Raw genomic sequence first — 13,010 nt, 5'->3', positions numbered from 1 at the left:
ATTTAGTGGCAAACGGTGAAAGACAGAGTTAGAATTTTGACCTCCCACCTCACCAAGCCTTGAGGCTTTGGTGGTAGTCACTAAGCTAAGGTCAATCGTTTGCCTGTTCCTTCGTTCAAGGAGATGGATTCCACATTAGCAAAATATGGCTCACTGTTGGTCCATTCAAAGCTGAAATATAAGGTTTTCTCTTATTTCTTTTCCTACAAATAGAAATAGGAGGTGCAAATGTAAAACCAGAAGCTATAAAGTTTATACGGATTCTGGAACTGTGAGAAGCTGAAAACATTTTTATCTCTCGTCTCTGTGTTTTACTCTTTTGGCAAGCATATGACGACGTCTTTCCAATCATTCCTTAATTTCGGTAACACGTTTTTAACAGAAGATTGGTTGAAAAGTCATTGCAAATTCTCTTCGTGTTGGCTCTTCATTTAACAAATGTGCGAGTAAATTAATCATATTTTTTTTAATATACTATCTGATTCCATCTACTTGCTCACAAAATAGTATAGCAGTTGGTCTATCCAATTTCCAATAAGGAGTCAATTAATCTAATCAGTATGGCATCCGTCAACAGATGGTTCTTGTACATCTACTGTTCCACCCCCGCCAAAGCATCAAACAAAAAGCCCGCTACTTACAAAGGACAAAAAGCCTGCTACTGTCAGTGTATTGACGAAATTGGATGAATGTTACGCCATCTGAATTTGAATTTAAACATCAAATTTTGAATATGTGCCATGCATCTAGATCCGCTAATATATACACTGTCAGTGTATAAAAAATTTACCCTTATAGTAATGGCAGATAAAGGAGATTAATTTCCTTTTTTTTTTTTCGCTTGAGTTATCAATATATACACTGTATTTAACACGTTATTTAACATATAAAATTTTTGTCTCCACTGCAAGTAATGAAGTAAGATACAAAAGAAAGCATATTTACAATATATCATCATCCTGTTGAGGGTACATAGACGCCTCCTCAACAGGCAAGGAAGGTGGAGTTCCAGGGGGAATGCAAGCTGCCCCATTTTCCCCAGCGCAGAGACATAAAGCCTCCGCATCCCTGAGGATAGCATCAAGGTCAATGTGACCACTCAGCTCGTTAATGAATTTGAGTAGTGTATCAAAATCCATCTGCTCTCCCATTATCTTGCTGCGGTATCTTTTCAGGATTGCAACACAAACATAAAGGTGCAAATGCTCGCTCAGATAGTGAGTCCACAATACTTCCCATAAGCGCATTGTTTTCTCATATTCAAGTTCTCTGCAGCAGACACAAGTTATCAGCCACAACATACATAAAACTCAAGATCTACAATGTTCATAGGCAAAATCATCAGGTTATCCATAATCTAAAGAACAAATGATATAACAGACTAAAACTTCAAAAGGTGATAGGTCTATCAAGTTATATATCCCCTACTGGCAGCTGTTTCCGTGTTACCCATTGTCTACCAATACAGAGACATTAAATTTTCACATAATACATATTTAACAAACAGCTCCACCACAAGAAGGAAGAAAAGTAATCCCTTAAATGGGACAGCAGAATCTAAATTTCACAATTATGCAAAAGTAAAGCATGAAGACTTCCTCCTATCTTATATTTTTGTCACATCACAAATTCCAAGCCTTTTAAAAACAGATTAATTCCAAACCCATTATTAAGAAAGCAGTCGAGAGATACAAAGCGCTTTGAATGGACATAAGATTATAGCTTCACTTCCAGCTAATTCAATCAATTTTCGTTCTCATGCCAAGTTTAAGTACACTACAATGCAAGCATAGTACAAGCATGCACATAATTGTTCTGGTTGTACAATATTTAGCCATTTGCAGGCAGCACCTCCATCAACTGAATTGAGCAAAAACTCCCTACCTCAAACATAAAACAGAACCAGCAATGGAAGTTTCAAGCAGGAAGAAACACTAACCAACAACTACCTCATGCAAAGATAAGTGAGTCAGACAATTAGCTTCCCATTTTAGTCTTCATCAAGCATTTCAAATCTATTCAAGCTGTTGTTTCATGAATAAGTGGCCCTTAAAACATCTACCCATGTATTCCCGATAAGTGAGTGAGCAGATAATCACATATATCCAGTACTGTTAAAAGATGCAAAGGAGAATTTAATGCCTAATCCCCAAAGTTTGTAACTATAGTTGAAGCTCTGCAAGCAATGCATCAATTGTGCATGACACGACACGTATAATAGGCCACTAGTGTTTGCCTTCCTAATTCAATCAGTTGTTGAAATTTTACCATCTTCATCCCCTAGATTTTCGGAACCCAGTTGATATTTTGAACTCAAAAAGGGAGTAAAGAATCCTCATTGTGTTTAAAGGTAGCTGCTACATAATTTAAGAATCCTCATTGTGTTTAAAGGTAGCTGCTACATAATTTACTCAAATATGAACTATAGGAAATAAAGGGATGCCCTATAGGTACATAGGACCAGACACCGTCAACTGTCATAATAGCAAATTAAATTACAAAGGAACCAAATTTAGATAGCAGAGAACAGTAGATGAAGAAAATTTAGCGTATGTACAAATTAACAAAAAAAGTCTAACTTGCCTTTTGAATTGTATAAGTATCCAACGGAAACAGAAGAAATAATTCAAGCAATCATTCTGGTTGAAATAATTGTGCAATGGGCTGTCCAGTATCTCCACCAACTGCCATGACATAATACAAATATTCATCAATATCTTGAAAGAGACTTCATTAAATGTCTTGACAAAATCCTCATTAGCAACAAAGCAACAGGATTATAGTTAAGCTACACCCAGAATATCAACCTATAATTGATTTTCATTTTAACGAAAAAACAATATTCTTTAAGCAAATAACTAATCAGTCTTGAGATGGTAATACCTGGCTCCCCTAAAAAGGAATTCTAAAAACATGATTATTTTCAGCTTAAGATTTCCAATTCATGGTCACCCCAGAAAAATGGTCAAAAAATATATACAGCATTCTAGTGCAAAACAACTTCCATCTGAATAGTGTTCATACAAGGTTTTGAAGTGTCCTCAATAACTTTGAGACAATGCTTTTTTGTTGTGTTAATATATGAATGCATCATTAAAGCCAAGAAAATTACTGGCTCCATTACTAGAATCATTTATAGTGTTAAGAAGCGCATGACAAACATTCTGCCGTTATCGAATGTATGGTCATAATTTTAAGTTCACTATAGACAACTGTTTTCCCACAATTTATTTTCCTCGAAGACACGTAGCAGAGCAACAACATACTCACTAAGCTGTACACGTTACATGCTTCAAGTTCCATTTGCTAAACTCAGTTGCTATTTTTGACAGATAATCCATCAAGCAGCACACATCTTTCAAGCATCTAGCAATTTGAATTACAACTGATCCTCTATCAACAAACTGAATGGGAAACAAAAAGCACTCAAAACCACTCTTCTGGTTTGCTGAATCACAGTGACTACTACTAAATTACAAAATTCATCAATTGGCGTGCATGAACAAAACACAGAGATAGTGTGGGAGTACCTTTGACAAAGCAAAAAGTTGAGAATGCATCCCATTTTGGTCACGATTGAAATTCGGTCCAAGGCGATCCATTAGCGAAACAAAGCACCAGAATGATTCTGATTCATCTTTCATTACAAATAATATTGGAGAAAGAAGATCACTCATACCCTATAAGATCAAGAGAGTAAAAAAACATAAGTAATGACATAAACAAGTCGACTAGCTGCCATTTCTTATAAGACCACTACTCTCTTCAAACTAAACATACTAAACCCAAGAAAACTCCTGATCTAATAATAATGCTAAAGATTACACTACTGAAATGGAGAATAAAATTTTCATTATGAAACACCAATCTCTGATCACAATTTGTGAAGAATGTAAACAATCTGTGTGAGAATTTAGAGATGAATCGATTGCAGTGGCATTATAAAATTTACAGTCTGTTCTTTTTACCCCAATAATAAGTCAATAGAATTTTAGAATGACAAATTGAAATCTTAGCTTTCCAAATACAAGTATTCCTCTTGAGACAGGATTTCTTTCAAAAGTCCTTGAAAGAAAGGTTAAGTACTAATGGACAAGCACAAGAATTTTAAATGACATTATTCCGGGGGGATTTTGCAATCCCACATGCTGAACGATTAGAAATCCCACTTAAATTTCAATCCCAATAGAATTTGGTAGATTATTTTAAGATACTGTAATATTAAAAGGATTAGTAGTTTCTTCTACTTTCGATTTGATGCATGCTCTTTTTCAGGTAATATAGAACAAAACTCATATCTTAAAATCCAACGAACCCTTTAGCAGTATCCAGATTTTTCATCTAACTGATCAGCAAATGGTAAAGAAGGTGTCAAAAAAAGATGTTCTTAAGATCCATGCAATCCTTGGACTGCAAGAAAGTTATCCTACAGCAGTACACATCGCAAAAACACTTGGGATATCTTCAAGTTGCAAAACTAAGGAAAAGAATTTCTGTTGTGTGTTCAATTTTGTTGTTCAATGTTGTTACATAATCTATAAATTGGGTGTAAGACACATTAAATGCACAAAGCTATTGTTAAAAGTCCTCCAGCTATCTCAATCCACGAGGTTGCACCAACAAAATCAATTGAAGCAAAAACTGTTTATCTACCTGTCTGTTGTCACGATCAAAGTTGTAGAATAAGTGAGCAGCATATAAAAAATATATAAATCAGGTATATGGATTGTTTAGTTGAAGAAACCTATTATTAGAAGACCTAGAGCTATCTATTAAACCATAAGTCGCACCAACAAAACTGATTGAAGCAGAAACAGATAAACTACCTGACAGTACCCAAGATCAAAGTTGTAGAATGAGTAAGTGAGCAGAATGTCATGTAAAAGATTCACATTTGGATTGTCATCGCCATCATAGAATGGAAGTGACCTGTCAGTCCTCACCTTTAAAGCAAAGGATGAGATGATTAGAGGTAACATGCGATAGTTGCTTACTAACACTGACTGCAAAAATTTATGACAAGCAAAAGAACAAGATCAAGCATACCACATCTTTCTCAATGAGGCCTTTCCTCTCCCTAAATTTTGTAAATTTTCTTGCCTGCGCAGGTGATATGCTCTACATAGGAAAATCCGGCAAACATCAGATTTTCCTGTGATACGTACCAGCCCAGATTCTTGAACATTATGTGAGTATTAAGTTTCAAGAGATAACAGAAATCAAATGGACACCTTGTAAACAGAAATGGAATTCTTCCCTATCACTCTGTTGGATACAAGCATAAACCTAACAGATGCAATGTTTTGGATCAATTTGTATGGGTGTTCTTCTATCTAGTAATACTCCACAATAACATTTGATCACAATAGCACAAGAGTTTTGAAATATATACCTGATGTATTGACATCACAAGCAATACACATCACCTGAAAATATAGTACTCGCTACTCAGTTTACCCTTTCTCTGGCACAAGTATGCAGTTTCCTTTCACTATGTATTCTCTAATGACCCATTTCTCTCTTCAACCAAATACATGGGAACAGAGAATTTTTCAATGTGGATTTCGAGCTGCTTTATTAAATCAAAGTTTTAGATAAGGTTGGAGGTATATCTTCCAGAACAGAACCTAAGGAATGAATCAATATAAGATTCAAACTTTTCTGAGTTGCAAAACTTTTTAACAGTCCCATAATTTAGGTATTTACCCAAGTTGATCAAATTTCACCAAACAACTATAACTCTGAAATCACTTATGAAGAAGGCTGTTAAAGGTTTTATCAGGATTTATTGATTTACTGGAACTTCTCAATAACAATTACAGATCTTTTTCCCGGGAGCAGTAGCAGGTGTAGGGGGAAAAAAAAAAAAGTTGTAAAATAAGAAACCAAAGAGAACAGAAAAGCATAGGTTATGAACAGAAAAGATAAGAGTTTAACGTTAAAACGTAACCACTTAGTATTCAAAACATTTTCTGATCCAAGGCCCCCAACTTCATCAGTAGATTAAATGATTTGCAAACCTGCCATTGGTTTTTTAGAGTCTCATACTCCAACTTCTTAACCGACACAAGATATTCCCTCTCTGCATATGTTGAATCATATGCATGGTACTCCAACAAGCATGGCCAGAGCTGAAATCATGAGAAATAAAGTTAACTTCCCATCCTGTTTTGACTAATCAATCTACAAAATGAGAATTGATAATTCAATGGATAGCTCTGGTTTTCTATACAGACCTCTTTCCGCAAACTATGCTCCACTCCACCATAAAAGATTCTTTTCTTCAATGCTTTTTCATCCATCACTCGCCCCTCAGAATCCAAAAAAGTTGCCCACTGCAAGTATACTTAAAAAATTAAGAACCCACAATCTGAACCAAGGAGGTCATCCACAAAGTTGTATGCTGGAAACTATGTTGAAAGATCATACAAGCATTGCATATACAAAACTAAATGCAGAAAAGGACTTATCAGTAAGAAATGAGCCAAAAGTTGAACAAAAGGACTTTGTTCACTATTAAAAGAGAAGGTGCAGTGGAGGAAATCAAAGCACAATTCAATAGAAACACTAGACAAGAAAACCACTAATCAATAGCCACAGAATAACTTGAACATAACATCTCTCTCAGTATCTATTACTGATGACCAATAATATCTGCCAGAAAGCCTACTGAAGTTGATGAAAGTAGGTAAATCATTAAGTTCTTCATCAATGAAGGCAGATTCTTACGCATGCATGTTCAAGTGATGGTTTTCCAGATTACCAGCAAAACGAAGGACTTCAAGGTGGTTTCAGAAAAGACATGTTATATCATAAGCGCCCTAAAGATAATGCAAACAACAACTAGTGGAAGCATAAAGCAAAACCTCACCTCTTCGGGTCCCAAAGGAGGCTGACGTGGTTTTCCCCAAACTAGTGACAATTTGTCTAACTGCCAGAAGAAATTTGTTATTTAGAAATTACAGTCCAAGGAAATTTAAACTTACTACAAATTGACGTTCATAATACCACTAATTGGTGTCAAAACATGTAAATCAATAGAGGCAATGCTCATAAATCATTACGTAAGGTACAAAATTATCAACAGAAGAAGTAAACATAAAGCTTAAAAGGAAGATCCTATCACTCTTAAATCATGATAACAATGCTGTCATAAAGACAATCTTAGATAGTTTTTAACCATCATAATACTACATTTGGCATCCAAACTCTGTAAACAGTACATTCCATTTACTCTAGGAAAGCCCTACTCCTTCAAAAGTCATCGTACGCTAAACAACATCATCTCTCTCCTTTAAATTCCAGCCTTTTTGTGTTCCAAAATGAAGAGCCATGTGTATGAGCAATGCCTGCTATCATTAAACTTTTTGAGAGTCCCAGCCCTTTGAAGCTCATAAAAAGGATGGCTCACTCAAAGAAACAAGAACAATGCTTTTAGGTATTGATAAATGCCAAATTAGTCCATATAATCAAGACTAAAATTCAGCGACTGCTTCCTTTCATCCATTCATGAGGACCATCCAAATTTTCTTGTGATTGTAAGACATGGGAAACAGTATCTTCTGAAGATTTGGCATTGAGAAACTTCATTTTTCTCATCCTCCAACTTGCCCCTTTCCTCACAGTACTTGCTTGTAATACTCCAACTGCATGTTTTTAGCACATGGATGTGAAGGTTCATGTAGAACACTTAACAGCTTTACAGCTGCACAGATACAAGATGATATCAAATTTTACTGCTAGACTATTGTGATGCAAACAGTTCAGGAACCCCAAACTGGTTCAGAAACCTCCACACAAAGGACTTGTGAGTATTCTATGCGTAACTGAAAACCCTAAGAAGTGATCCACTTCAGAAGGGAATGGAAATTAAACTCCATCCCATCAGCCCGTAGATGATAAAAATGTGGCAAAAGTACCCCAAACCCTTGGCACATTCTAGAATTATTGTGTACACAACTTAAACTAAAAAACTCAACAATTAAGTCCAACTATAAGGAGGAGGTAACCCAACAAGGTAAAAAAGCACACAGAACTTTCAATAAAACCAAGGGCTCCTTGTTGTACCTCCTTACAATTGACAAGCTCAAAAACTCCGACATTTGTGGCAGCTTCTTCATCACGATTTTCATTCCTATGTGAAGTTTTCTGTTTAAAATGGACAAAGGCCTGCATCAGACAGTCCGGGCGTGGAAGTTTACACTAATCGGAACAATGTACTTCTGGATCACACTCGTAATACACCTTAAACTTCAAATACATTAGGCAACCGAGCATTTGAGTCTTTAAAAATCATTGGTCAACATGCAAACAGCCACATAAATTCCTCAACAGAAGCTTCTAAGATCTAGGATTGAGCAACTTGTTTGGCTAGAGAAACCAGAATATATCCATTATATACCTTCCTCCCTCCTCCAATCATTATATTCTATCAACTCCGGAACAAAAACCAATGGTGCCTATGGTATTTTACTTCAATAATGATTCTTGGACAACAAATTGAGAATTCTTTAAACAGTACTGAAGCAGATAGGGAAAAGTAGACAGAACACCTCCAGAGAGTCTGACACTACAGGGACTTCATCAGGAACCTTTGGGGAGTCATTAGATGCTGGAATTTGAGGGTAATCAACCAAAGATTGATCTTGTTTCCTCCTCTCATTAGCAACATAGCCATCCATATGTGCTTCTCGAAATAGTTGTGATGTTGTTTCACGGGCAAATCTGGTCACGAGAGAGAATTTTTCCAGAACCTGGATTGAAAGATCTCGAGCAGGATCATTAGTCTTCTGCCGCTGCCTCCCATTCTGACGGACACCACTAGAGATGCTATCAAAAGCACTCCCGTCAGTCTTCTCTTGATTTCCACTTGCTGGAGATTCATTAGACGTGACAGAAGTTGATGGACTATTTAACACAGAAACAGCCCTGGGTAGCTCCAAGGAAGATAAAGTTCTCTGAATAAAAGAATGTTGACTATATTATTGTAAGATTAATTGTTCAAATAGGCTATTAGTGATAAAATTCATCTCAAGAAATTAAAAATAAGACAAGAATTTTCTATTTGCAAGCAAAAGAAGTTGCTTGAAATGAAGTGCACCTGAAGGGGATCCTGAAAATCATTCACAACAAACACATTTGCATCTTCCGCTGACCTGGAAAAGCAAATATCTTCTAAGAATCTAGTCAAGTTCAAACAGTAAAAGCTTTCCAAGAAAAACTTGAAAGTAATCCAGTTGCAATCTCCAAAATCAGAATGGGGTCACTGTAGACCATAACAGAAAGTGGTTACATCATCAACAAGTCAATCACTGAGGCTGTTACAACCTTCAAGTATCTTTATAATGTTCTTTGCTATTATTTAAAGGAGCTCATTTAAGGCGAACACTACCAGTTAGCTTTTATTATTATTTTTTTACTTCTTTCTGCTCTGCCAGCAAAGATTGAAATAGAAGAGAAAGAAAAAGGAACCAAAGGCCAATGTAACTTCACTCCCATCTATCAAGCAGAATGGCTGCTTTATAGAGCACTTTGTGAATTGAATTTGGAACCACTTAGTTGCAGCAAGTGACCATAATCAAGGGAATAGAAGATTGCTTTAAAGAAAAGAAAATTACCAGACCAGTCATAAAGAAAGAGTACCTACCTCACAAGAAAAGAATGTTGCTTAACTGTTGCAAGAAACTCTCTAACACCACCATTATAGAAGTAAAGAGGAGGAAATGCTAGGCCTGAAAATAATAAGTCCATCAAAATAACTACGTAAACGACACAACAATTCCTTTTAAGTGCAGGCACATAGCTGATACTAAGACCAGTAGAAAAATCACTAAAATAAGAACCCACTTGGAGCAAGTAGCATACCAATTTACCAATTTAGAACATACGAGGTACTAAAACAATAAGATTATCAACAACATGAAATTGCAGTAAGCAACAATTGTGCAGGCAACATTAACCACATTAGTTTGCTCAAAAAGAAAGAGAGAGAAGACGACCCAATAAGAAAGTTCAACTGTGAACCACGTTAGAACAATCTGTAACATAGAGAGGGAGGGAAGAACAAATATTCAACATCTATCAACTATTGCTACATATGAAACCATTAATTTGTTTAGTCAAGTCATTTAAAGAATCCATACTTTTTGAAGGAACTAAAACCCATGTAATCGCATATAAGATGGAAGTATTGATCCAGATGAAAGACACATCAAAGTTTTTTAGCGTACCTGAAGTCAAAACTACAATAATATACTGCCACCCAATTGTGGGATTGTGCCTGCGAATTGACTTGATGTCCGAGAATGGTACTGCTCTTATAGTATAAAGATTCTTATCTGCAGAAGGCATTCATCAATGGAAACCATGAAATTCAATAACTAACCTATAAGAAACTAACAATCCATACAAACATCTCAGAATTATCAGAAACCAACCACATGATACTTCCTAAAGCTATTTCAATACCTAATTGATGATTGACGTGCTTCAGAGAAAATCACTCAAAAGGATTATTGACCATAAAGCATTCTAGTAGCTTGCACATTTTATGTTTAGAAGTGTATATCAACCAAGAGAGAACTTTACATGGACAAACAAAAATCAGTTACAAGACTAGGTGCACTCAAAACTCTTATCTAGGTTGCAACAGGACTAAACACACATAGCATCCTTGATCATAAGGCACATTTCCATGTCACAGCCACTATACTAGTTCTATGGCAGAGAAGATGCTTTAGTAAATTACGTTTTCATTCTTCAAACTAGGTAAACAAGCAAAAGAGTCTCAAGCTTCATTACTTGAATACAATTTGACAATTATTCAATATTTCAGTTAAGTCATCAGGAATACTGGTATGTTCAGTTTTCTAAGTACTCACAGTGCATATCAAAGATTTACTCCTTGAAAAATACCAGGATCTTAATAGATTTAATAACAAGCACATGCAGAGACTTCCTCTTTTATCCTAATGTTAGGTTGATTGAAACATGTGCAGAATCATCAGGTCAATAATTCCAATAGTTAATTACTGCTTAGCGAAGGGAAGTTGTATTAATTACCAAGAAATACATTTGAACTTGCAAAAATGCATAATCCAACTAGTAAGTTGTACCTTTCTCTGTCAACCTTGCATTTGAGTTTTGCCCTTTGTATGGGATCCACGTCTAAAATGTAATAAGCACCATCAAAACCAAAATAGAAAGATTCAACCACTTAAAGTAGACAATACATAGGAGATGGGATACAAAAAACACTGCATCTGATATGATTTCACATTTAATCCACAAACTCTATATGATTAGAAACGTTAATTTCATCTCTTAGGTTCAAAATCATGCTCAGTGTCAAAAACTTTAGCATTTGGAATCTAAGATTGGGGTATAATCATACTCATATTTTAGCGAAACATGCTGTTCCAATTTCAATTCAGTAGCCCTGCTAAATTAAATGCCACATCAAAAGACGCCAAAAAGACTAAAACTAATGTTCAGATATTATAGTGACTTCAATTACAATACATGACGTTCGATTGCCTCCACTAGGTAAATTGACAAAACGCTTTCAAATATTAAAAGTAATATTTTGTATGGTGTCAATAAATTTCTAGCTTTTTGCACTTTTTTCCCTAATTTCCGTTTGATGGAAGTCAACTTAGTCTCACAGCTCCACTCAATATATGCATTTTATCCCCATGACGAATACAAGCTATTTAACACAAGCAGGTAATGTCAAAACATATAATGTAGATGAAATTAGGAATAAAGCAATTAAGCAGCAATAAATTACCATTACTGTCGACACATGACCACAATTCAAAATTGACAAATTAGTATTACCATAAAGAGAGCAGTCCCTTGCTTAATCAACTTCAATCGGCCGCGGATCCTCTCGGACGCAAATTGAGTAGGATGAATTGTCACATTATCTTTCAAATACACGATCTCAGCACCGTCGGTTTCACCCGACGAGCTCCTTCTTCCACTATCACTCCTAGCAAAGCTTGACGAACCCTAAATTTCACATACGCACATAAACAACCAAATTAACTCTAAAAAATTGCGCATATAACCTAAGAATACAATTAGACCTAGTTCAAAATAATCGACAGTCAAATACAATGGAAAGAACGACAATCCGTGAGAATGATGATCAATCAATAATGAAATAGAAAGTTGTTGAAAACGAAAACTTACTTGTTGCATAGATGCGGCGTAATCGGCGTCGTCGGAGAGATCGTTAACCTCTGTTTCATGCATTGCCGTGGAATTCTTACTCTGTGTTATTGGGGTCTGTGTGCGAGAAAGAATAAAGGAACGGGGAGAGAGAGCGCGAGAGAGAGCTGGAATTTTATCCCCCACTTTTCCTTCGACAGGAAGGCAGGCAGAGGCGGGGCAAACTGGTGATGTGGAAGAAGACTATAGGCGGTGTTTGAGCGGAATTTTGCGCTGTGTCGTCTACGTGTTCGATTGGATTGGGAAGTGAAACGTCATTTGACCACTTGGGTCCCAATCAAGCGTTGCGAAACTTTTATTTTGGTGAAAAAGAAAAGAAAAATTTAGATGAGCACGGCTCCAGCTCACCAGTCTTGGGCACTCTATGAGCGCGGGCGGTGGTTGTTTTGACTTTTGAGTGGAATCTGACTTTTGGCCTGTCAACATTTCGGGTTTAGATTCGGACCTGAATCCAAACCTGTTTACCCTGATAAAAATGTGGATCGGATATAAAATATTGGATTCTGACCTTTATTTTACCTGTATCCGTTTAAATGAATAATAGTTATAAAAAATATATATACATATTATATTATATGTATACATATTAGTAATTATAAAATATATATACATATTAATATATAATTTCAGGTACAAGTATATTCCGAACTCGATTGGATCCAAATATGAGAGATCGAATATAAGATTCATTAGGTGTGCAGGTCTAATCCGGAACAAAAATAAATAAACAGATTTGGGTTCGGAATATTCGATTCCAGCCCGAACTTGACCCATTG

General features: G+C 35.9%; 1 protein-coding gene across 2 annotated transcripts; it reads right to left on the bottom strand.

Moving 5' to 3' along the window:
- Nucleotides 1–801: 801 nt before the first annotated feature.
- On the bottom strand, nt 802–12,412 carry LOC113694243 (uncharacterized). 2 transcript variants are annotated; one of them, XM_027213126.2, is made up of 16 exons: nt 12,196–12,412; nt 11,839–12,012; nt 11,115–11,166; nt 10,230–10,337; nt 9,647–9,731; nt 9,101–9,155; nt 8,553–8,957; nt 8,068–8,148; nt 6,872–6,931; nt 6,237–6,335; nt 6,021–6,131; nt 5,047–5,118; nt 4,827–4,943; nt 3,531–3,680; nt 2,584–2,684; nt 802–1,269 (listed from the first exon to the last, which is right to left on the bottom strand). In XM_027213126.2, exons 1-16 carry the CDS (start codon nt 12,256–12,258, stop codon nt 942–944), a joined length of 2,061 nt encoding a protein of 686 aa, XP_027068927.1. In that variant the 5' UTR covers nt 12,259–12,412; the 3' UTR covers nt 802–941. The 2 variants fall into 2 exon arrangements, with proteins under 2 accessions (XP_027068927.1, XP_027068928.1); XM_027213127.2 differs by lacking the exon at nt 8,068–8,148 and having other exon boundaries at nt 12,196–12,400.
- Nucleotides 12,413–13,010: the final 598 nt, after the last annotated feature.

Source organism: Coffea arabica, chromosome 6c, assembly GCF_036785885.1.
Source record: "Coffea arabica cultivar ET-39 chromosome 6c, Coffea Arabica ET-39 HiFi, whole genome shotgun sequence".
NCBI classification, from domain to species: Eukaryota; Viridiplantae; Streptophyta; class Magnoliopsida; order Gentianales; family Rubiaceae; genus Coffea; species Coffea arabica.
Note: the sequence above shows the minus strand (reverse complement) of the source record. Positions and strands in the feature narration are given on the sequence as shown.

Coding starts and splice junctions, on each gene's coding strand:
- LOC113694243 (XM_027213126.2), bottom strand. CDS start 12,258: ATGCATGAAACAGAGGTTAACGATCTCTCCGACGACGCCGATTACGCC. Junction 9,732..10,229: donor TATTGTAGTTTTGACTTCAG/GTACGCTAAAAA, acceptor TATTATTTTCAG/GCCTAGCATTTCCTCCTCTT. Junction 8,958..9,100: donor ATTTTCAGGATCCCCTTCAG/GTGCACTTCATT, acceptor TCTTTTATTCAG/AGAACTTTATCTTCCTTGGA.